This window comes from Pristiophorus japonicus, chromosome 1 (genome assembly GCF_044704955.1).
Source record: "Pristiophorus japonicus isolate sPriJap1 chromosome 1, sPriJap1.hap1, whole genome shotgun sequence".
Classification (NCBI taxonomy): domain Eukaryota; kingdom Metazoa; phylum Chordata; class Chondrichthyes; family Pristiophoridae; genus Pristiophorus; species Pristiophorus japonicus.
Genome location: NC_091977.1, coordinates 41,308,029 through 41,334,345, shown reverse-complemented (window position 1 = coordinate 41,334,345; position 26,317 = coordinate 41,308,029). Strand labels below are relative to the sequence as shown.

General features: G+C 42.6%; 1 protein-coding gene across 7 annotated transcripts in view; it reads right to left on the bottom strand.

Moving 5' to 3' along the window:
* Nucleotides 1-26,317, bottom strand: part of LOC139262996 (teneurin-3-like) — a 924,456-nt gene that overhangs the window by 157,806 nt on the left and 740,333 nt on the right. For all 7 annotated transcript variants that reach the window (XM_070878430.1, XM_070878437.1, XM_070878446.1 and 4 more), the window contains 4 exons: nt 19,072-19,286; nt 11,294-11,504; nt 9,542-9,643; nt 8,982-9,176 (listed from right to left, as the gene is read on the bottom strand). In XM_070878430.1, the coding sequence (XP_070734531.1) occupies nt 8,982-9,176; nt 9,542-9,643; nt 11,294-11,504; nt 19,072-19,286 (723 nt within the window). The remainder of the gene's footprint in view (nt 1-8,981; nt 9,177-9,541; nt 9,644-11,293; nt 11,505-19,071; nt 19,287-26,317) is intronic.

Below are 26,317 nucleotides of genomic sequence, written 5' to 3'. Positions count from 1 at the left end.
TCAGGCCAGCCTGCACACAGAAACACCAACGTGTGCATCAGCCGCAGCACACAGATCAAGAAAATAACAATTTGTAAATTCACGCTGTCGTTTACCGCAGCTGAATGTCTTCCCAATTAGGGAGCTGCCAAAAAAAACACAGCACAGACCAGAAATGCTGATAGTAAACGCCGATTTGATCTTTGTCTTGCCTGGAGGTTAATGGTCAGCTGTGGGATAACACCAAGAATTTTAGCACCTGCTGCATGGTGATGGGTTTACCTCAGCTTTGTTACTGAGTGAAACAAATGCTTCCACTGGGGAACATTCATGGTGATGCCTGTGCAGAAAGCCAAGCTGTACAAACGTCAATTAATATTTCCTTTCCAGACAGGAAGAGCATGATAGTGGTAGACCAGTCAAACTTTGGCACCATAGTTTCTGGAGACCGATAAAGCAATTTCTGGAGGAAATCCTCGAAGCTCAGGACTGCACCAACAGTGCCAGCGCCCAAAAAGGCACTCTATTCACCAGGTGCAAGACTTTGCCAGCCTCTTTCCTTGAAAAAGTGACCAACAATCTATCTCTGGGAGGCCCCAGGAAACTTGTTTGGCATTTGGAAATAAGAGTGACAATTATACAAGTGAAAACTTCTAGGCATCTCTGACAAGCCTGGAAACCATTAAATGTTTGTCCTCGAGGCAATAATAATTTTCCATCCGGCAGCAATTGCACTTTAACAAATTAAGTGACAGACCTCGAAAAAGCGAGGGTTACTAATAAAGACCAGCTGAAATATCTCAATCTGCCACCAAAACATGAAGCTTGTCTGTTTGAGGATGAAGGTTTGTCTGCATGTTCTCAGTGTATTCATTACCAAAAAGTGTTAAGAAGGCATTGCTCTCAAGAGCTAAGCTAATTAAATGGAGATTCTAAGGGCAGTTGGACACATTTGACCTTTCTGGTCCAACAACAGATTCTGTCTATTGAGGACATTTACGGCCAGTTGGTGCACATCTGCAGCAGTTTTGAGAACTTGCTCTCCTTTGGCCAGGAGGGATTTACACCTGGATCATGGTTGCTCCCTCCAATAGGATCTCGTAGATGAACATTGAGATGAAGGGAACAAGTTAAGTGTTTTTCTTTTTAAACTTATCTTGATGTGGATAACAGGGGAATTGAGAGTATTCCTCATGGCTCTGTGAGTCTCTTGTCAGCCTAAATTCACCCTGATGTCCCCCACCACCCCCAGGATCTACCAGAGAATCACTACCGGCAATAAATTGGTCCAGGAAGACAGACCTGCACCCACAGCTCGCCAGAATTATCCTGATGGGACCCAAGGCCCAACTTCGGTTAAGTATTGGGCCTCTGAATTATGATGTGTGTTGACCATTTCAGGTTTGAAAGGAAAATTTCCTCACCGACACCGCTGGATCAGAGCAGATGAAGTACCAACCAGCTAGGAGGATATTACCTCGGTTGTTAGATTGGATTTGTAAAGCTTTGTCATCCATTTGGGTTCCTGCCAGATTGTCTTGTATGATGTGCCTTTAAGCTTCCACTTAAAACCCTTAAAAACTTTCACCAAAAGCTCCTCTTTAAAATGAATCATTCGAAGCTTATCCCATAGGTCAAAGAGAAACCGCAGTGCATGCAGAGCAAGATAGACAGACCACACCCCTACCTCTCGGGTTTTCATGATGGGTTGTCCCAATGGCCTAAGAGTGCATCTCACATTATTAACGTTTGAAAGTAAGTTGCCCCTGACTCAGTGGATGAACTCAGTCCAACAGGCTGGGTGAACCAACATCCTCGTTTGTAGGTTAACCTACAAATATCCTACACAAGTGTCCAATCTTGTGGACTCTTCCTCAAGGGCAATATATGTCTCAGGTGATCAACAGCACCCAAGAGAGTCAATAGCTGTGAGTATATGGGCCGATCAACCTTGATATCAAAGTCCATGACCAAACCCACAGAGGAACAGGGTCAACTTTAGGCCGGTGCTGCATACACATCCATAATGGACATCGTGGTCGCTATGGTAGTTTCTTCATAGCTCAATCCATAAGAAGCTGCAGCTGTTTGGCACTGGCAGATGCCGTGAGTTAAGTCAATGGACTCACACACAAAGTGTGTTTAATAAAGTTTATTGCAGGAGATTGCCTCAGGTAGAACAGTGGATGGGCAGGAGTTGCAATGGATCAGTCAGAGTGGCTGGCTGAGCCTGGAGAGCTGGACAGCAGCCGAGCGCATCCTACCTATTGACCAACAGAATACTTAGCCAACAGAGAGCCAATGAATACTCAACAACAGGAAGCACAGCCCCTTCAGTAAGTAAGCAGCCAAGAGGCCATGAAGTGTGAACTCCAATAACTGTGGTATTGGGAAGCTGTGTGAGGCAGCCTGGGTTATGGTATGGTCATGGTACAGGTACTGAACAATTGGTTCTGGAAAACTTCAACCACCGTTTCTAATTTGAGTTCAAGTGCACTGAGGACGTACGAGGTGGTGAGTGAATTGAGATCAAGGGAGGTGTCCATTATCGGTTAAATAATGTCTTAATGCGACAGCAATATACAATTATTGAGTTCAAAATTATATAATATAGGTTTCAGATCCGAATAATTTGTCCAAAAAGTTGTGGCAATTACACATGAAGATATTATAATTACCGATCGATGTTTAAGGGGCCCCAAAACATCTGTGCTTAAAGCCTCAAAGTGCAAGCCAAGGTTGAGCTAAATCCTTTATCACTGCAGTGACTAATTTAGCCCGAGTATCTTAGTCTCAGATTAGATCAGTGTTGATCAAGCTCGCTCTGGCAAGTTGCAGGATTCACCACTGTGAACGGACTTAGAGTCTGACTGCCAGTACTTTAAACCAGCATGATCCAAAATGCTATTCTAGACGCTTTATGGCCTAGAGTGCCTGCGCTTGAACTAGACTTAGGCATGAAGGACTGAGAATTGCCATCATTCTTCCAGGATCATTTTACAGTGTTTCAGATGTTAGTGTGGAGTCCTGTTCAAAAGCTGAGAATAGGCATCACGGCACAAGAAGTTGATATACGTGGAAAGATAATGCGGACAACATTGGCGACCATTAGTTTCTGGAAAGACCCAATGGCAGGCTGTGCAGTATTTGAATCCAACCACCTCCTTGGTCTTTGAGACAAGCCAAGTAATACCAGAGATGGACACACATTTTCACCAAAGAACAGAAACTGGTAAAAATAAAAACAGAGTAAGAACTTTGCAGGAATTTGCAAAGTTGAAATCAGATTATTTTAATGACCGAAAATAGGACTAATCGAGGAAAGAACGACAGTAGGATATTGCTGTTGGGCAAAAAGAGGAACTAAATGGGAGTGGACAGTAAGTAAAGTTCACAGGGTTTGTGAGGTTGCTGCTAGAGTAATGCTGTAAAGGGGCTGCACCTCATTTGTGCCATGGCCTGTTCAGGAAGGTTTTCTCTAGCATTGTATTCTGGTGCACACAAAGCAGACATTCACTGATGGATGAGCAGAAACAGATATATGATGTATGGGTCAATGAAACAATGGAAAAAGATCAAATGTTGGATATGCAGAATGCATGAGATGCAGAATGCAGGACAACAAAATAGAGAATCTGAAGTTAGAACATGCAAATAAACATACGAAAGTGACGGGCAGGAAAAGACCAGCTGGTCCATTAAGCCTGCCCCACATTCATGATGGCTGGAGCATCAGGACTAAACACTTCCTACCCACTCATGGTCATGTAATCTCCTGAGAGAGGCAAAACAGAGAAAGATCCAGGACAAATAAAGGAAATAATACATTGGAAAATACCTCTCCAACTCCCTCTGATGATGGAAACCAGTCCAGGTTATCATGTTTCTGTCAATCCACTTACCTTCCATAAGATGTAAAATTTAACTGTTCCACCTCTGACAATGGAAAGGGTGAAATCCCCATGTATTTCATTGTGTTAAATCATAGAATGATACAGCACAGAAAGAGGCCATTCGGCCCATCGTCCCTGTGCCGGCTCTTGGGTAGTGCCATCCAATTAATCCCACTCCCCTGCTCTTTCTCCATAGCCCAATAATTGTTTTCCCTTCAAGTATTGATCCAGTTCTCTTTTGAATGTTACTATTGAATCTGCTTCCACCACCCTTTCAGGCAGTGCATTCCAGTTCATAACTCGCTATGTAAAGAAAAATGTTTCCTCATGTCGCCCCTGGTACTTTTGTTAATTCTCTTAAATCTGTGTCCATTGGTTGCTGACCCTTCTGCAACTGGAAACAGTTTCTCCCTGTTTACTCTATCAAAACCATTCGTGATTCTGAACACCTCTATCAAATCTCCTCTTAACTTTCTTTGCTCTGAGAACAACTCCATCTTCTCCAGTCTCTCCACTTAATTGAAGTCCCTCACCCCTCGTACCATTCGAGTAAATGTCTCGTCTAGTTCTAGTACTAGAACTGTCTAGTTCTAGACATCCTTCCTAAAGTGTGGTGCCCAGAATTGAACACAATACTCCAGCTGAGGCCTAACTGGTGTTTTATAAAGATTTAGCATAGCTTCCTTGCTTTTGTACTCTATTAATTAAGCCAAGGATTCCATATGCCTTTTTAACAGCCTTCTCAATGTACCCTGCCACCTTCAAAGATTTGTGTACGAACACCCTCAGGTCTCCCTGTTCCTGAATCTCCTTTAAAATAATACCATTTAGTTCATATTGCCTCTCCTCAATTTTCCTACCAAAATTGACTTGATACTTCTCTATGTGAAATTTCATCTGCCATCTGTCTGTCTATGTCCTCCTAAAGTTACTGACTCTCGTATCATCGGCAAACTTTGAAATTATGGCCTGTATATCCAAGTCCAGGTCATTAATGTATATCAAAAAGAGCAGTGGTCCTAACACTGACTCCTGGGAACACCACTGTATACTTCCCTCCAGTCTGAAAAATAACCATTCACTACTGCTCTCTGCCTTCTACCCGTAGCCAATTTTGTATCCATGCTGCCACTGTCCCTTTAATCCCATGAGCTTTAACTTTGCTAACAATTCCACGATGTGGTACTTAATCAAACACCTTTTCAATGTCAATATACATATCAACCACACTACCCTCATCAAGGAAAGACTTAAAAAATAATTCTTGCATTTATATAGCACCTATCACGACCACCAGATGTTCCAAAGCACTTTACAGCCAATTAAGTACTTTTTGAAGTGTAGTCACTGTTGTAATGTAGGAAACGCAGCAGCCAATTTGCACACAGCAAGCTCCCACAAACAGCAATGTGTTAATGACCAGATCATCTGTTTTTAGCAATGTTGATTGAGGGATAAATATTGGCCAGAACACTGGGGATAACCCCTGCTCTTCTTCAAAAGAGTGCCACAGGATCTTTTATGTCCACCTGAGAGAGTAGATAGGGCCTCAGATTAACGTCTCATCCAACAATGCAGCACTCCCTGAGTATTGCACTGGAATGCCAACCTAGACTTTTGTGCTCAAGTCCCTGGAGTGGCATTTGAACCCACAACCTTCTGACTCAGAGGTGCGTGTGTTACCATCTGAGCCACTGGCTGACAGACCCTCTCTGTTACTTCATCAAAGAACGCGATCAATTAGTCAAACACAATTTGCCATTAATAGATCCATGCTGACTTTCATTTATTAGCCCATACTTTTCCAAATGCCAATTAATTTTGTCCCAGATTATTGTCTCAAGGTTTCCCCAACACTGACCTTTGGCTGACTGGCTTGTAGTTTCCAGGTTTATATCTCTCCCCTTTGTGAAACAAGGTTGTAACATTTGCAGTCCTCCAGTTTTCTGGCACCAGCCCCATATCTAAGGAAGATTGGAAGATTGTGGCCAGGGACTCTGCAATTTCCACCCTTACTTCCCTCAGTAATCGAAGATGCATTTCATTCCAACCCTTGAAGTACCTCCTCTTTATTTATTTTTATCCTATCCAATATCACCACAGCCTACTCTGTTACTGCTACATTAGTAGCATCCTCTTCTCTAGTAAAGCCAGATGCAAACTATTCATTTAGTACCTCAGCCATGCCCTCTGCCTCCACAAGATGACCTTGCACATTCAAGTAATGTGCGAGAAGGACACAAAAAATCTACAAAAGGGCATAGACAGGCTAAGCGAGTGGGCAAAAATTTAGCAGATGGAGCACAATGTTGGAAAGTGTAAGGTCATGCACTTTGGCAGAAAAACTCAAAGAGCAAGTTGTTACTTAAATAGAGAAAGATTGCAAAGTGCCGCAGTACAGCGGGATCTGGGGATATTGTGCATGAAACGCAAAAGGATCGTATGCAGGTACAGCAAGTGATCAGGAAGGCCAATGGTATCTTGGCCTTTATTGCAAAGGGGATGGAGTATAAAAGCAGGGAAGTCTTGCGACAGCTATATAATGTATTGGTGAGGCCACACCTGGAATACTACGTGCAGTTTTGGTTTCCATATTTACGAAAGGATATACTTGCTTTGGAGGCAGTTCAGAGAAGGTTCACGAAGTTGATTCCGGGGATGAGGGGGTGACGTATGAGGAAAGGTTGAGTAGGTTGGGCCTCTACTCATTCGAATTCAGAAGAATGAGAGGTGATCTTATCGAAACGTATAAGATTATGAGGGGGCTTGACAAGGTGGATGTTTCCACTGGTGGGGGAGACTAGAACTAGAGGGCACGATCTTCGAATAAGGGGCCGCCCATTTAAAACAGAGATGAGGAGAAATTTCTTCTGTGTTACATAAGAACATAAGAATTAGGAACAGGAGTAGGCCATCAAGCCTCTCAAGCCTGCTCCGCCATTCAACAAGATCATGGCTGATCTGGCCGTGGACTCAGCTCCACTTACCCGCCCGCTACCCTTAATTCCCTTTTTGGTTAAAAATCTATCTGTGATTTGAATACATTCAATGAGCTAGCCTCAACTGCTTCCTTGGGCAGAGAATTCCACAGATTCACAACCCTCTGGGAGAAGAAATTCCTTCACAACTCGGTTTTAAATTGGCTCCCCCGTATTTTGAGGCTGTGCCCCCTAGTTCTAGTCTCCTCGACCAGTAGAAACAACCTCTCTGCCTCTATCTTGTCTATCCCTTTCATTATTTTAAATGTTTAAATAAGATCACCCCTCATCCTTCTGAACTCCCATGAGTAAAGACCCAGTCTACTCAATCTATCATCATAAGGTAACCCTCTCATCTCCGGAATCAGCCTAGTGAATCGTCTCTGTACCCCCTCCAAAGCTAGTATATCCTTCCTTAAGTAAGGTGACTAAAACTGTATGCAGTACTCCAGGTGCGGCCTCACCAATACCCTGTACAGTTGCAGCAGGACCTCCCTGCTTTTGTACTCCATCCCTCTCACAATGAAGGCCAACATTCCATTCGCCTTCCTGATTACCTGCTGCACCTGCAAACTAACTTTTTGGGATTCATGCACAAGGACCCCCAGGTCCCTCTGCAGCGCAGCATGTTGTAATTTCTCCCCATTCAAATAATATTCCCTTTTACTGTTTTCTTTCCCCAAGGTGGATGATCTCACATTTTCCGACATTGTTTTCCATCTGCTTAATCTCAGACCATTCGCTTAACCTATCTAAATCTCTTTGCAGCCTCTCTGTGTCCTCGACACAACCCGCTTTCCCACTAATCTTTGTGTCATCTGCAAATTTTGTTACAATACACTCTGTCCCCTCTTCCAGGTCATCTATGTATATTGTAAACAGTTGTGGTCCCAGCACCGATCCCTGTGGCACACCACTAACCACCAATTTCCAACCCGAAAAGGACCCATTTATCCCGACTCTCTGCTTTCTGTTAACCAGCCAATTCTCTATCCATGCTAATACATTTCCTCTGACTCTGCGTATCTTTATCTTCTGCAGTAACCTTTTGTGTGGCACCTTATCGAATGCCTTTTGGAAATCTAAATACACCACATCCATCGGTACACCTCTATCCACCATGCTCGTTATAACCTCAAAGAATTCCAGTAAATTAGTTAGAGAATAACTGAAGTCCCCATTATCTCTACTCTGTAGTTCCTGCATCTTTCTGTAATTTGCCTGCAAATTTGCTCCTGTCATCTCCTTCCCACTATTTGGTGGCCTACAGTATACATCCAGCAGTGCAATAGCCCCTCTACTGTTCTGATGCAGTATAGACTTCTTAAAGGGAAAATCCAGTCATTGTATAAAACTAGCCTGTCATTTATTATGTGAGATCGCACTGTCTTTGTGCCACAAATTAAAAAATCGACTTTATTTAGCCAAACTCAACTATGTCATCACCGACAAAAACCAGAGGCTAATTATAAAATGGCTGCTTCCATTATGGGGCCAAGAAATTGCTTGTGACAACTGTAAATAATGAGGTTTGCATTAAAATATGTGAGCGGACTTTCATTTTACTCTCAGAATTGCAGAGGATTGTCGGTGAACTTTAGTCAGGTTTTTATTGCGGCGGGGGGGGGAAAGTTAATTTATGCAGCTTCCCTTTAAAAAAACAAGCTCGCTTGTTTGCCAAAATGCAACATCCCCACGTGCTCAAGTAAACATCTCAGTGACAATGCCTATGAACCTTCTGCAGTCGATATACAGACAAATATATATTATTTTGGGGTGGCTCAGACAAGATCTTCATTGGCTGCAATCTAGCACACTATACAAGTTATTTAAATACAGCAGGGTAGAACTTACAAATCAGAGAAGTCCATATTTGACCACAACACACTTGTACTACCTTGTGGTGTGCACTATTGTTAGAAAGGTGTTCAAATGAAACAGGTTAACGCCTGCATAAAAATAGCATGCACAGGAATGCAATATTAACGTATTAAGCAGTCATTCATGAATTTTACTGATCAGAGGCTCTACCGTAGTATGTACCTCAGTGTTTCATTTCCACTTCTACACTTTGAATTCATTTCCAACAGGACAGTGCCTGTGACTTTACTGCACTTCAATTTTGCCGTACCTTGCTCACATATTTCTCCTTTGTAGCCCGAGTTGCAAACACAGGAGCCCATGATGCAGATGCCGTGTGCTCCGCACAGAGGGTCGACACACTGGGTCGAGGGCACGTCGCACTCGGTTCCCTTCCAGCCACTGTAACAAAGGCAGCGTCCCTTGGAATACTGGCCATTGCCGCTACATAATATTGGACATGTTGCTGTACAATAGAAATGAGAGAAGGTTTGCACCAGGATGGGAATAACACAACAATGACATGTGCAAATAAACAGATTTCAAATCTTCTTTCAATCAAATGACTCCACAATGTTTTTTCTGTAACACTGCAGCATCTCTCAATGAACTTCAATTGGTTGGAGCCTCAAAAATGAAGATCGTTACCAACAAGCCAAAAAAAATAAGGATTACTGTTGCTATGTGGGCTAGTACCATAATTAATAGCAATATCTCAGGTTATCCTACACCATTCCCAGAATCGCTCCACTTCCCAGTGTGTGCATAATCTCCTGTTCTTGTGGATAACAAACAAAAGGTTTGGAATTCTAAACAGCTCATTCTACGTACCTCTCGCACAATCAGGTCCAAAAAATCCAGGAAAACAGTGACAAGCTCCAGAAACGCATTCTCCATTTCCATGACAATTTCGTGGACATTCCACCACAGACTCTGCAAACAACCCAACCGTCACAATTACACCAGATTTTCATTTTGAGAACGCACATTGTTAGGTCAGGTAAACCTTACTTTGGTGGAAACTTCATTATGGAAGGGATTGCCCCTCTGGGATAGTAGAAATTGGCAGGTCATGAAAGCTCACCAGATTTTGGTATAGTGGAGCTGAAGGTATAAAAACGTAGACAAGCACTGCACAAATAACAAACAGAATTCAATCTTTAAAGAAAGAAAGAACTTGCATTTATATCACAGCCTTCCTGACCTCAGGACATCCCAAAACACTTTACAGTCAATGAAGTATTTTTGCAGTGTAGTCACTGTTGTAATGTAGGAAACGCAGCAGCCAATTTGCACACAGCAAGGTCCCACAACAGCAATGAGACAATGACCAGATCATCTGTTTTAGTCATGTTGATTGAGGGATAAATGCTGGCCAGGACACCAGGGAACTGCCCTGCTCTTCTACATACAGTGCTTGAACGTAATTTGTTTTATATAACTTATTTAAAGAAGTTGTGTAGCTTGATTAACACTTTTGGGAGCAGAATTGACATTATTGCGACTTTATCTCTAATATTTTTAAGAACATTCTTTAAATTTGTTTAAAGCAGAATATTATCCCTCCTCCCATCCATCACTCCTACTCCAGGTGTGGGGTTATGAATGTGAATCAATTAACCAGGCTTATTATCCGCCCCTTGACCGTTGCTTGTCACTCACGGCAACAGGGAAGAGATGACTAACTGCTCCATCTTACAATCTGGCCAATTTAGAAGGAGGCAGGATTGGCTGGATAATGGGTGTTCTTTTTAAATCTAAAGATGAAAGGGATGAAAGTACTTTATCTTTTTATTTTAAATGAAGACCTAACAAGTGGTGCAATGACACACTGCATTGAATTGGCAGGATGCAACTTTGACGCCACAGTCCCCAAGTGCAACGCATTCCCAATCTCAGCTGTGCTTCTGTGAGGAAGTGCCGAGTGGAAGCCAGATCTCGGCACAGGAAGGAAATAAATATGGAAGGAGAGTCACGGGAGACCTTTAGCCTGGTACTTCCTATTGTCCTCTCACAGTAACATTGGAAAAGGCCTGAGGGAGAATCACCTGCAATCTCTATCATAGGAAGGAAGAACCTTGTGTTTATAATACCTCATCGCGTCTCTCAGAAACATCCCATACAATGAATTACTTCGAAATACAATAGCTGTTGTAATGTAAGTAAAACATGGCAGACATTTTTGGCACAGGAAGGCTGCACAAAAAGCACCAGGATGAATGACCAACAATGCCCAGTACCCAGTCTTTCTGGGTACTGGGCATAGTGAAACTGAAAGGAAGCTACGCTAACACCTTCAAGGATGGATTGGTCTCGTCTAAATGAGTGCGACTGAATTGGAACATACCAGTAATTGCTAGAAGACATAATTATAATCATTGTGACGTTCATAAAATATATCAAATGTCTAGTGGTTCTCTGCACGCTCAATACACGAAACTGATTATGGCCAAATTTATCAGAAAATTCTTAACAGTATAAAATATCGTTCGTGGCTTGAGGATGAAAGCGTGTGTTAGTCAGTCACCACTCGAGTCAGAAGCCTTCTTCAATCAAGCCACATGCACGAGGGTCAATGCCTACCTATGACAATGGTATTAAAGGACACGTGCTCAGCCGTTTTCCCGTCATTGTAAAATGCCAGGTGCCAGACTCCGGAATCAAGGTACTGGACGAAACCGGCTTCCTGGAGGCTCACCGCCCTGATGTGCCGTCTTCCATGCTCCGAACCAGCCAGGCTGCGCTTTTCTCTGGTGATCAATCTGCTGCCATCGAGTAGCTCCACAAAATCATACTGAGGGGCAGAGGCACAAAAGAGCGAATCAGACATGGCTGTGGAGGCAATGCCACAGGCACGCTTCAGGTACAGTCAGGCCCCCCAAGTCTCAAATGCTTGAAAGTAAACGTAGCTCATTTACAGGCTGCCCATAAAAAAATTAAAACAATTTGTACAGATCTGTCAGCCTAAAAATGATGGTCAGGTTATGGTTATATTTTTCATCAGTTAGCTTTACTTTTGTTTTTGCAAGTGCATCATAAAGTCATATAAAGAAAACAGATTTATTTAGAGCTGCATTCGCCAGCCGACATGCACTGAAACATATAAAAAGGAAGCATACACTTGTTGCACAAAATTCCCTTTGTTCACTGCGTCTAGCATTAAAATGAACATGAATGCAACGGATACGACCGAAAGCGGTGAAGATTGAGATTTTAAAAAATTTCCCCACAGACCAAATTCCACAGTTTGCTGAGACTTCTGGAGATGGACCAGCACTGACTGATACAAATTATATGATATGAATGGTATGAATCATAACTTCCTTGACTTTATAAATAGATGCAAAAGCCAGGACGATATGCTTAAATCTATATAAAACACTAGTTCGGCCCCAGCTAGAGTCTTGTGTCCAATTCTGGGCAGTACACTTTAGGAAGGATGTGAAGGCTTTGGAGAGGGTACAGAAGAGATTTACTAGAATGGTTCCAGGGATGAGGGATTACAGTTACATGGAGAGACTGGAGAAGCTGAGGTTGTTCTCTTTCAGGCAGAGAAAGTTAAGAATTGATTTGATAGAGGTGTTAAAATCATGAAGGGTTTAGATGGACTAAATAGAGAGAAGCAGTTTCCAATGGATGAAGGGTTGTTAAGCAGAGGGCATGGATTTAAGGTGATTGGCAAAAGAACCAGAGGCATTATGAGGAAAAATATTTTTACCCAACAAGTAGTTAAGATTTGGAATGCGCTGTCTGATAGGGTGGTGGATACATATACAATTGTTGCTTTAAATAGTTGAAGGAGATAAAATTGCAGGGGTAGTGGGACTAACTGGATTGTCCTTCGAAAGATTCGGCACAGACTCGATGGGCCAAATGGCTTGCATTGGTGTTGTACTATTCTATGATTCTGTAATGCAAAGAAGTCTATTTTTATACATCAGTCAAGACTAATATTTTCAACAGCTAATAAAGTGGAGGCGGTTTCATTTTTTTAGTTTTTCAAACGTAGTCCTTTACGATATTAATTTTGAATAGAATTTCTCTTTGATCGGAATTAAAAGTGCAATATGTTTAGTGTTGACGGAAAATGGAAGAAAAAATTGAAAGATCCAAAAGGACTCTTGGGCTCTGAATAAGATCACAACCAAAAATGGGCAAACATTTCTCACTGAGCTCCAATTAGCCACACCCCAGGGATTAAAATCACTATCGGGCTGCAGATCTAACACACGGAAAACAGGCATGATGTGGCAGAAGAGCAGGGTTGTTATCAAGCACATCAAGTAGTGCGTATCAACAGGATTCAAAAAGAGATCAGTCAAACTGAGGATTGACGTGTGTTGAGGTACAGCTGATGCCGCGAGTCTCTGGCTGAGTTTTTTGTTTTTCTTCCAATTGTCTCCCTTTCTCCATTGATAAACCAGACTTTTGCTGAGGCGCAGCTCCATTGGTACGAGCTGCCCTCCAGTAGTCTGTCCAAATGGCCACTCTTTTTGTGAATGGCCCTGACAGTGACTGTCTACGGGAGGCATTGCAGCCGAGTTTGATCCCACCCTCGATCATTATCCGCAAGGCTTTCCAGCCTGTGCCGCTAGACAGCGGGAGCGGGAATCCCCGGTTGATATTTCCTGCAGGACTTGGCCATTAATATGGTGGCCCAGATGCCTCCCTCCCTCCCCATCTCCAATTTTCAATTGCCGGTCTCCCGTTGCTCAAACAAGAATCAGGTGACTGACTGGTCGTTGAAAATCACCTCTGAGATTTCCACAGCAGCAAAATGCACTTGGATCGTACTGAGAGGGGCAATGCTTTGCTGCTGCTAAAGAATTTTTGATGATAACGCTCCCTCAATGTGAACTTTGAAATGGCGAGAGGTTCAGTTATCTTCTCTCTCTTACCCTTCAAAATGTAAAAACAGAGTGACTTAACTAATCTTACTATCGTAAACATACACAAGCACATAGTTTTAAAGCTATTACCCCCAAACTCTTATGTTCATGGTTAAGATTCACTTCTGGTCCTAATGAAAATACAAGACAGTTCAATTTTTAATTTTCATTGTGAATTGCCAGTGGAAATGTGTGGATCCTTGCACAATATTGTTCAGACGGCAAGAGCAGTAACAGCTACAACATAAATAAATCAGAATTTCAGCAACACAGCTTTTCCGCTATACTATATAATTGGAACCCTCTGCTTGCACAGTGTTTAATGTAACAGTGTATTAAAGATACATGAAGGCGACAGAACGCTACCTGATGATCAGTGACACAGCACAGCTAGGGTTTGATGGAACATATGCAAAGTACTCTAAACTGCTCCCTTCCTCCCCCTACATCATGCTCATCACTGCAGCCTGCCGCAGACTTTCGACAAATTGTTTCTTACCTCCTCACTCTTGACTGGGATTTTTCATCCAAAGACAAATTTCAGATTGAGCTATGATTTACCCAAATCTCTCAAAGCAACAGATAATTGTATAGTTTTAATACGATGCTTTTGTCCAAAGCAATTGAATTCAGACAGATTTTCCCAATGGCTCAATATATTGAGAAGGACATTGCCCAGTGTGGACCTTTCTTCATAACTATAACTACTCATTCCTGCAACCATTCTAGTGAGTCTTTGTTATAGAAGAACCATAGACATTTACAACTCAGAAGGGGGCCATTTGACCCATTGTGTCAGTGCTGAACAATCCAAAACTAACCGCACGCTCGCACTTAGTCTTGTATTTTCCTCTGCTTCAAATATTGATCTAGTTTTCTTTTAAAAGATGCAATGAACTCTTCTTATCTTTTCACAAAACTCTACTAAATTTGTCAGACATGACTTACCTTTAATAAAGTCATGCTGGTTGCCCTTAATGACATAGAATTTACAGCACTGAAACAGGTTTTATGGACCTCGTGGTCAATGTCGATGTTTATGCTCCACACAAGCCTCCTCCCACTCCAACAGCATATCCTTCTATTCCTTTATCCGTTGTGTACTCATCCAGCTTCCCCATAAATGCATCTATGCTATTTGCTTCAACAACTTGTGGTAGCAAGTTCCAGATTCTAACCACTCTCTGGGTAAAGAAGTTGCTCCTGAACTCCTTATTGGATTTATTAGTGACTAACATATATGTATGGCCCCTAGTTTTGGACTTCCCATAAGTGGAAACAACATCTCTATGTCTATTCTATAAAACCCTTTCATAACTTTAAAGAGCTCTATTAGGTTGTCCCCAGCTTTCTCATTTCTCGAGAAAAGAGTCCCAGTCTGTTCAATCTTTCCTGATTAACCCATGCAGCTCGAAGTGCTCACTTATTTTATCCCCAATTGTTGTTTGGCCACAACTGACGTTGACGAACTGGTCTATAGTTACCCAGTTACCAACAACTTGTATTTATATAGAAGTAAAACATCCTAAGGCGCTTCACAGGTATGTTATAACACAAAAATTTGACACCGTCAAGTTTGACACATAAGAAGAAATTACAGCAGATGACCAAAAGCTTGGTCAAAGAGGTAGGTTTTAAGGAGTGTCTTAAAGGAGGAAAGAGAAGTAGTGAGGCGTGTTTAGGGAGGAAGTTCCAGTTAATCCTATAGTTACATAGTTTAACATTCTCTCCCTTCTTCTAACAAAGATGCGACATTGGTCACTCATCAGTTCCATGGCACATTCTGCAAATTTAATATTTATTATAGAATCATAGAATGGTTACAGTATAGGAGGAGGCCTTTTGGTAAAAGCAGTTCAGCTAGTCCCACTCCGCTGCCCTTTCCCCGTAGCTCTGCAAATGTTTTTCCTTCAGGTACTTATCCAACTCCCTTTTGAAAGGCACAATTGAATCTGCCTCCATCAACCTCTCAGGCAGTGCATTCCAGATCCAAACCACTTGCTGCGGCAAAAAGTTTCTCCTCATGTCACCTTTGGTCTTTCTGCCAATCATCTTAAACATCTTAACTCTGTGTCCTCTGGTCCTCAGTCATTCTGCCAATGGGAACAGTTATATGAGCTCACGCATGAAATATAGTCCCTGGGGCAAGTTAGTGGGCAACAGTCCACACCTGTAGATCCATAACCCTGCGGGAGTTCGCACTTTCAGGAAAGGAAGATAACTTAGATTATTTTTGGTGCTTTTTTTTTTACATTGTGGCATTCATTTCCAGGCATTGAAAAAGGCAACACTTTATTGGGTGACCATGATGGAAAACAAATTGGTCAAATAAAGTGCACGCTGGTACATGTTGCAAGTGTGACCTTTATATCATTGAGGAATGTATTGAGTTGGCTCTGATAAAAACAGATCAAATCATACCACATGGTACAAGTAGCCAGCATGGATTCTCATTAAGAATTTAGGTAAGTTCTCAATAGTTTGTGTTGCTCCTTTTACTCTAAACAAAGGGATGTATTGATCTGCTGGTTACAATCAAACAGACATTTTCAGAAAGTGGTGTGCAACAGTTTCAGGCAGCTATTGATCCTCCTTATATCAGCCTTCATTACCAGCTACATTGACCTAATTTATTTAACAAAGCTTAAAGCAATCCCAGGTGACAAGGGAGTGGTGTTTTCTCGAAAGTGTAAATGAGATATTCTCATTTCCTGAATTAATTAAGTGGGGCAATCGAAAGTTTGGAGATGTGCATTTGGCACTCAGGTTGGAGGTAGGCATCCAGCATTCTGCAGCCCTGAGGAGGGCAGGTGGATCATGGGGTTTAGCACTGGACATGGTTCTTCGGTTTGTCAGAGAAGGAACAGAGTGCTGACATTTGAAGGGACTGGTGAGGGTGTCATCTTTAGGTTTTACTGAACTGGCGGGAGAACCTGTGGTTTGGCAACATTGCCGAGAGGAGTGCTCTGAAGTCTAGACGGTACTTGAAGGAGATTCCCAGGATCTGACAGCACTGGGGTTAGGGTCTGGGGTTTAACAGCACTAACAGGTTGTTCCTGTTGCTTTGGCAGCATTGGGGTGGTGGGGTCCTGGGGTTTGACAAATTTGTGGATGGGGTAATTGAGGCTGGTAGCAATGGGGCACTGATGGTCTTGGGGCTGGCAGTAATAGAAAGTCTTGAAGAAAGGAGGATTTATATAGCGCCTTTCACGACCATCGGACGTCTCAAAGCGTTTTACAGCCAATGAAGTACTTTTGGAGTGTAGTCACTGTTGTAATGCGGGAAGCGCAGCAGCCAATTTGTGCAATAGTAATGTGATAATGATCAGATAATGTGTTTTTTTGTTATGTTGATTGATGGATAAATATTGACCAGGACACCAGGGATAACTCCCCTGCTCTTTTTCGGAATAGTGCCATGGGATATTTTACGTTCACTTGAGAGAGCAGTCGGGGCCTCGGTTTAATGTCTCATCAAGAGGTGTAAAAGTAATAAGGGTACAATGTGGGGGTTTGACCTCACGGGGGAAATTCTGTGGGTGGGGGAACCTGGGTCTGGCAGGCCTGTGGGTGAGGCAACCTGGGTGTGGCAGCAATGGGATGATGGTCACAGGGTCTGATAGCAATGGAGGAAAGGCTCCAGGGACAAGCGTTGATGGGTGGGGATCCTGGGGACTGACAGGATGAAAAGGGGAGGGGAGCAAAGCAATTTGATCAAAGATGTAATCTCATCTTTATGGAAATAAAATGAGCAATTTAAATACTGCCAGAGGCTTGATACCCCTTTTCAGCTCCTAAATATCTTTAGGTTTTTATCATTAATTTATTTAGGAGTTCTATTTCAAAATAGATAGAGAATTGTGTTCTTTTTAAAGTAAAGGTACTCTGCCCTGTATAATTCTGATGCAAGCAGGAACGCTTGTTGAATTCATTATGCGTTTATCAGGATTCGACTGCAATGCTGATTAATAAAATGAGAATAAAGTCCAATAATTTTCTTGTCACACAGATCTGAGAAACCGAGAAAATGATCTTTTATTACTATGACTAGGTGACGCAGGGACACTCTTGCAATCCTCAGGGGTTTATAGTGTGTGAAACAAATATTTTACAGAATCCAAAGCAGGGCTTTTAAAGCAGACTGCTCAATAATATTCGGAATGGGTTGGAGAATTTCAATCAGTTCAGTTCGGCGGTCAATTTTTGAGAACTGCAAATAAAATCTAGAGAATGGAAAACAAACAAATCTTTCTCTAAATAAAGGAAGTGTGAAGATCAACCAAAAAAGAATAAAACACAGGCCCCCCTTCTCACAGTTAATGACTGGCAGGGTGCGAATAGTGATGCGCAATCCTCTGAGAGAGCTTCATGTGTTCTCAACTGAGCATTCAGAAACAAAAGTGAAGACGACAATTCCTGCAACTGGCAAATACCATGCTGTATTTAATCAGCGAGGCTACGAAAAATAGTCGAGGCACTGAGGTTTTTTTTTTAAATGGGTTGCGTGAGGCGGTTCTTTCAATGGAGTTCGACATTGGGGGGTTGTTGGTGGAGGACAGGCTGGACAGAAGTGAAAATGAAATGGGATTGAGGGAACAGAGGTAATTGTCATGTCCATTGTGAAGATGGCAATAACTAGTTATGGAGAGACTAGTATATAGTGGCTGCAAAAAATGGTGGGGTTCAAAAAGGAGAGAGAGATGAATGTGAGCAAGCATGGAGACAGTATAAAGCATGTCATAGAACTTGTACCTCACAGATTCACCAGGCTACTATAGGGATGGGGAGTTATAGTTATGAGGAGAGACATGAGCCACTGGCATTATATCCAATGGAGCAGAGAAGGTTAATTGGACATTTAACAGAGGTTATTTTTTCAAATTATGAAGTGTTTTGATCGAGTGATTAGGGAAAGAATATTTCCTGTTTGGGGACTCAGTGGTTGAGGGAGTGCCCATCACATCCTTTAACGGAAGACAGGATAAATATTTGAAGCAGAAGCTAAATCAGGACAATAGGACAGATCAGGGAAATGGGATTAGTTCTGGGTTAGCAAGGACCCGGCACAGGAAGGATGGACTGAATGGCATCCTTCTGTGTCCTAAATTTGCATCGTTCGTTGGCCGCGGAGGCTTCAGAAATTGCACAGGGCTCTGCCGACAGTCGAAAGAGCTACAATGGAGCAAGGACAGGAGGTTTGAGCAGAGAATGGGAGACAGGGAAATAAAAATGGCAGATAATGGCGAGTTAATCTATATTTCAGGGCATAGCTTTGATGCACACAGACACTAAAGGCGTCAGAAAATACAAAATTCAGGACTTAGTTGAGGAGCAACCTGGGGAAGGAACAAATGTATGAAATGGTTTATTCAGTCTGCGAAAAAACTCCAGTAGTTTAACTGTTCAGTTGATGGAAAACACGATACTCTGCAGCCACGTTCAAATGCAAGACACCTTTCTTACGAGACATACCTGAGTGTGTGAAGGAGGTAGCCCTTTCCTGCCATATACTCCAATCAGCGCATCCTTCGGAAGGGATATGTTGAACTTCAGGAACTGGGGCTGATCAATAAAAAGTTGAGCTCTCCAGAAGACCCCAGGAGGCACCTCCTGTATCGTCCGCCGGCCCAGGTCAACCTCACCTGAATCTATGGTGTTGTTTTCTTGATAACTGATGCCCAATTTGCCTTGAAATAAAGAAAAGACTTTCAGAATGCAAGACTCCAAGTCACGGGCTCCCTGCAGTTGATATCCGTGGCATTCTTTAGGTCACGAGTCCGGAGGTGAGGTTTCACTCATGACTATCCTCCTCCAGGCTTCTTCCCCTTCAGTAACAGCCATATTGATACAAGCAATGCACTTATGGGTACGGTAATGCAATGCGGATGGTACTGGACGATGAATCCTAAGTCATGAGGTCAAATCCCACCACAAAATTAAATTCACTTGTAATATGTGGATTAGCACCAGGAAAAATGATGATGAAAGCGGTTAGATTGTTTCAAATCCCAACCAGTGCACTAATGTGACTCAGGGAAGGGAATCTTTCTGATCTGCAGATGACTCCAGTCTTACACTATGTGGTTAACTTACAATGCCTTGTGAAGTGACCTAGCAAGTCGCTCGGTTGAGCAAACAATTGCTTTAGAAAGGTGACCCACGACCACCTTTCTCAAGGCAACTTGGACAGACAATAAATGGAGGTCTTGCCACCATCACCGACATCCCAAGAACAAACGAAAAACAAACAACACAGCGGCTTGGACTGTACCGCTAATGAATCTTGACTTCTTAAGATGCTTTCTGATGTTGTTGGGTTTGCAATTTCAATCATGCTGCTAGAACGTGACAGCAAGTGAAGGTGATATTTACCATTCTTGGCCGAGTCATCGAAAGTAGGAAAATTGTCCCGGATACTGTCTTTTCTAAAGGCAATGACTGGAATGAAAAGACCATTTCCCCTGCACCCCCCCCCACCACCAGCCTACTCGTTCCATAGGCTATGTTCAGTCTTGCCAATCATGGACTCTACCTCATATATTTAAGGGTAAATTCACCCAGCCCATGCTCCTGGTGGGGAGCTAAGTTTGAAGGGAACCCGGGTTTAAGAGAGGATGCGGCACTGAAGCCCGGATGCCCCGAGGCACATTCCTTCCAGCATCGGCTCAGTGAATTTACCCTTTAATCTCTGGAGGGCTAATTCTGCACCAATAACTCCTCATTCCCACAGGCTGTGAACTAGAATGTATCCTACTATTCAAGCCTGGCCGTCTATCCTCCAGACAACATTCCACACTCCCCTCAACAGAACGGGTCTCATCATACATTGGGAATGGCCATCACGTTGCGTTGCTCTTTTACTTATATTACGCAGATAACCTGAAGCACTTACCCGTGAACATAGCTGTTTTACAAACTAATGATAGGGCATCTACTGCTAGGTCTCTTGAGGGATGCTGGATTAGGTTTTAATACCATTATATGATTAGAATAGAGTAGCAGACATTTCCAAACAGTGTGAGAGATTCATTTCGCACAGTAACTATAATATTTACAGTGGAATTCCAGTGATTATTCATTGCGCCAATAATCAGTCAACCATCAGGGCCCAAACAGCATAACATTAAACATGGAATTTTAGGGTAAACATGGCAGGAGATTTGTTTAGTTTAAAGTCAATTGACTGAAACTTTTGTCTGAATTGTTGTAAAATTAAATGTGTACTTTTTACTAGATTTCACTGGCATGGCTCTAAAACAAGCAAACATGGAATGATCGTATAATCTGATATCTTTGTGAAAGCGAGAGTGTAGTAAATTCCTATGATCCCTTTTCCAGACACTGTTTCCATTATAGAAAATTGGAAAAAAAAATCTTGTGTAAAATCCTTAAATATTGAGGTCACTTCAATTTCACCAGCTTTATTTTCTTACCTTTGCTCGAGGTACTTCCTAGCCTGGCAGACATACGCTCTGGGACCAGTGTGTGTGGTGTCGATAATGCACACAATCAGCTCTCATTCATGCATGTATCCGTCACCTCTGACTCAACAAATGTTGTAAATTATATTCCACAATATGGAATAAATGAGCAACATGTGGGACATCTTGATTATGTGAAATGTAATATTATTTCTCGGCCAAGCACAGTTTGAAAAACTTGAATCCCATAATGCTCTCAGCTATGCTTTTTGTGCCTTACTCTCCAATCCCAAAACAGACCTTTTTTTCCCCCAGACGCTTTGCCGTGACTGTTGTCTGGCACACTACATACATTTGTTGGGTGTCATTTTCTCCTGGATCACCTGCTTCTGCCCAGAATCAGAATCCGGAGCAAGAGACAATTAATTTATAAATGTTTGCCTCGGCCACAGTGACACTTGCAATGGGCCAGGAGGCAGGACTATATTTTGGAATGGCTTGGGGTATACTCTTCGGGCTTACCTCATCAAGCAACAACCTGCTACTTTCCTCTTCCTGGCTGAGGATTTTGTCTATGATTATTATTGCACCCCACAACACATCCGTGAATGAGAAGTCAGGAGTTGGAAAGTCTAAAGGGCCGACTGGAATACTGTGGCAGCCTCGACTGGTGTCATGCGCTCTTCCCTCTCCAATCCCTGTACATTTACTGCACCTGGGCAATCGAATAGCCCGAGGTGCAGAAGTGGGAAAATTTGCGCCCCCTGTAGTTCAGGACAGCACGCGAGAAAGGTGGTGCATTCTCTGCAATTCTGCCAGAGGCAAACTAACACTGCCGAACTTCGCCCATGCAATAAAAAGCAACCAAAAATTTCTGATTAATGATTTCAGTGTTAATAATGAAATATTCAGGGTAAGATTCCCCTAAATCAAAAAAAAACATTTTAAATGCTGATCTGAAAACTAGTGAGGCTGAAGGGTTTTTCACTGACTCCAAGTGATTTGAGCGTTTTAAATGTTAGCACGATAAGTGACACTAATTAACATGCCAGGAAGCAGAATAAGCATTCTTCTACTTAATCAATATAAATGGAACTTCACATTCAATGGAATAGGAGTACCTCTGACCCACCCACTGTGAGCTGACAGCAGAAATTGTTACCCATAAAAAAATGCCGTCCAGTAAAATCTCACAAAGCTTGCTAATCAATCATTCACAACCTTAAGTTTCGCTATATTTCCCCCCCAATTGACCTTTAATCGAACCATGCTTGACCTCGCCACCTAAGGTTTTATGATGATACTAATATAAAGGACAATCTTAACTGCACTTATTAATAGCACTTAATTATGAAAATCCACAGGATGTCTGCAAAACTCTGCCATTTTGCTGATTTTAAACAGTATTTAAAATGAAATTAGATTCCTTTCTGCACTTATGATTATAATGAAATGGACTATTACTTTCAATAAAGGTTCAAATGACAAAGAAAATGACAACTGAAGTTGATTTGCTCATGGAATAAAGGCCTGGAATTTCCTGGAGTGCTTCCATGTAACTATGGCGTAACGCCAACTTTGTTTTCCCGATGTAATTCGTATGTCACTGTTTTTTTAACTTGAAACATCGTTAAGTACAAATTTCCTCGACCGTTCACCACTTCCGAGACACATTTGTCGGAAGCCTCTGCCCACTCCCTATTAGCCCAATTGGTGGCATTACATTTGCACTTGTTTTATCCTGGTTTTTAAGTTTCACAGGAAATTTAAGCATAAGTTTCCGTCAGCAACATTGATGCAGAAACTAGCATAGATTTTGGTGTCACTTCTGCGCAAGTCTGACCCAGGAACTTTCGATCCCAAGTATCGTCCCCTTAAACCGAGTGCTGTAAGAACCAGAGATATGGGTAAGTGCACCAGGTGCGAATAAATGAGATACAATGTCTTATTGGCTTCCAATAAGCAAGATGGGACAACCTCTGATGGCTCAGTTGGCAATGCCACCTCACAGTGTGCAACACTTTAAGTTTGTTTTTTGGGATGTAGGAGACACTGGTACGGCAGTATTTATTGCCCATCCACAGATGTCCTGAGGGTCAACCAGATAGTCATCATCATAGGCGGTCCCTCGAACGAGGATGACGTGCTTCCACGAGTTCACAAGTGTTTCGATGAAGGACCCGATGTTCCAGTCCTGAACTCCAATTGAGGGGGTGGAAGATGCCTGTGCATGAATTTTTTTTAACGTGTGACCGTTGCACACCAACCACCACACAGACTCGTCAGAGCTAGGCCTTTTTTCAGCGGCAAGGGTTAACCAGGACGACTGGAGACCTGCTCTGCTGCACGGACCTAGCGCACACATATCGCAGTGTGGGCTGGCCCGTGCTGCCCCTGGGCCCTCAGCTCTTCTGGGCCCAGTACCCTCATCTGTCGCACCTCCGCCATGATCTCTCACTGCTCCTCCGCCAGAAACATTCACCGCATCTCGCCACAAACACTCGCCGCTCATCCTCCCCGACCTTCCCAGTCCTCTGTACCGGGGCCCTGCCGATGTTCCTGCCCACGCTCCAAAACGGCGACCAGGGTTTTGATCCAGTCACCCATCTCAAACTCATCGCACACTTGGAGCAGCTCACGCTGGAGGTTGAAGTGGTCCGCCGCTCCAGGTCTTTTATAGCCTGACCTGCGGAGCTGTTCTCTCGCAGGTTGGAGGGCTACGATGTCCCAGGCCCACTGCTCCAGCTCTTTCAATACAGTGTGGAACTAGTCACATACAAGCCAGATCAGACAGGAGTGGCAGTTCCCTCCTCTGAAGGACATTTGTGAACCACTTGGATTTTGACAACAATCCAACAGTTCGTATAATAATTTCTTTGCTGTGAGCCCACAATATACCAGATTTATTGAATTCAAACTTCCAACTTGCTATGGTGGGAATTTAAACTCATGACTTCGCTAGTCCAACAACTAGGCACCCCCTAGGTCATATAAACATTCAAAGTTCCAGCTTTGATTCACAGACCTAGAAACTGGTTGATACCATCACCATCAGCTCATGAAGGTGACTCCTCCCGCAGACCATGTACTTTCATGGATTCTATATCAACCTTTTTAATTCCCGAGGAATTTATCTTACCCATTTGTCACTCCCCGATCCCAAAAGGTGATCAAACAAAAGAGCAATTATCCATCCCCACATGTCTACCATTTAACCTTTTCTCCTTTACAAACAAAACAGCCCATCACCTGGCCCAGTATCAATTCCTTTGCAGCATTTGTTTATCACACAGAATCACAGAATAGTACAGCACAGGAAGCCACCAATTGGCCCATCGAGTCTGTGCCGGCTCTTTCATGATCATGTTGAATGGTGGTGCAGGCTCGAAGGGCCGAATGGCCTGCTCCTGCACCTATTTTCTATATTTCTATGTTTCGAAGAACAATCCAGTTAGTTCCGCTCTCCTGCTCCTTTCCCATACTTTGCAATTTTTTTCAAGTATTTATTCAATTCCCTTTTGAAGGCCACTATTGATTCCTTTTCCACCACCCTATGAGGCAGTGCATTCCAAATCCTAACCACTCGTTGTGCATAAAAGGTTTTCCTCATGTCACCTCTGGTTCTTCTGCCAATCACCTTATTGTAACTGAATTGATACTAATCCAGTTAATAGGCTGTTGTGTTTGTAGAGGGTAAACGGTTAAATGGTAGACATGTGGGGATGGATAATCATAATCTATATCTTTCCCTATAATCTCCAGCTCTGTTCCCAGCTAGATATTTAGCCAACTTCTTTTTAAAAAGGGTTTACCTGACATGACATGAATTGCTTTTGTGCAGCGTCTGCTTATTGGCCCTGAAATTCCGACCTTGCTGGGTCCGTACGGAGTGTGTACTGACCCGGGAAGGCATCGGAAAAGCCGGTTTTCAGCGCACAATGCACATGTGCTGAAAACCGACTTCTCTGATCTGTCAAGTTTCAGGCTTGACAGATCGCACGGATATCGGGAGCTATTTGCCCATCTCTTGCCCAGCGAATGTCCTTAAAACTCTTGCACCTGGTAAAAGCAGGCGCATAGCCTACTTTTACCAGCGAAAGACTTTAAAACATATCAAACACATAAAAATAAAATTTAAAAATATGCATGTTAAAAACCCTGCCCCCACAGGTAATTTAATTTTAAACCATAAGTAAATCTTTAAAAAAAAAGCAAATATATATTTTTTCAAAAACATTTCTATCAACTTTAATTTCTATAGCGTATTTACGTGAGTTTTTTTTAATGTTTTATGCAGTGTTTGGTGGTGTTTCTCATTCATAGTAATAGGAGTTTCAGACTTGCGAAAGTCCTATTACTATGAATGAGAAAATACTTTACCGTGATTGGGTATCCAGGCCCACATGACTCCTACGGACGTCCCAACGTGCATGCGCTCCGTTGCGCAAGAAGAGGCGGCCTCAGGACCGGGATCTCTGGCGCGCGTTCGACCAAAAGGTAAGTGTGCATCTTCTGTCCTATTTTTAGTCGAACGCCCGTGGGAAGAAGAAACCGGGATTTCAAGGCCATTATTTTATCAAGTGTTAGATTTTGACAAAGGCAGAAGCCTGGTCATCTCCAGCTTGTGCTATTATAACGTGTAGTTAATAACAACAGTGATCTTTCCACAAATCTGAGGTTGATAGCTGGAACTGTTACTTATTATTTTTTGGTGAAGCCCAAATTCTTTGGAGTGTTTCACACGACAGCAACGTAACACAAGTGAGCGGTGATGGTATCTTTCCCAGAATGCACTGTAATCGATGGGGCGAGGAAATAATGGTAGCTCTTCAGTACTGAATAAATGCAGAGCGAGAAGCTGCACTGCTTCACAACCCAGAGCTGAGAATACATCACAGCAGTTGATGGTTTTGCTCACGGGTTAGCTACCATCCCGATCCTGACATTTCCAACTCGTACATAATATTGTGATTGCGATGGTTTTGCTGTTTCACAAACGCTGTTCATGTCAACTCTAATGGCCAGAATACTCTTGGCCACCTAAGAATGTTGTTCATGCTGAACGAGCGATGACGGTCACTGCAAACTAACCCAGAAAAAATCTGCAGCTAATTAGTAGGAATTTCTACGGTGAGTAAAATATCAAAACAGTAAATCAAAAATAATTCTTTACTTTCAAACCCCTAAAATAATTTGATAAAAATAATTAAAAGGGAAGTACTTTTTGCTCCAAATGCTCAATCCTTTAACAAAATAAAATATGTCTCATCATATAATTTCTTGGGATCTTTTCTAAT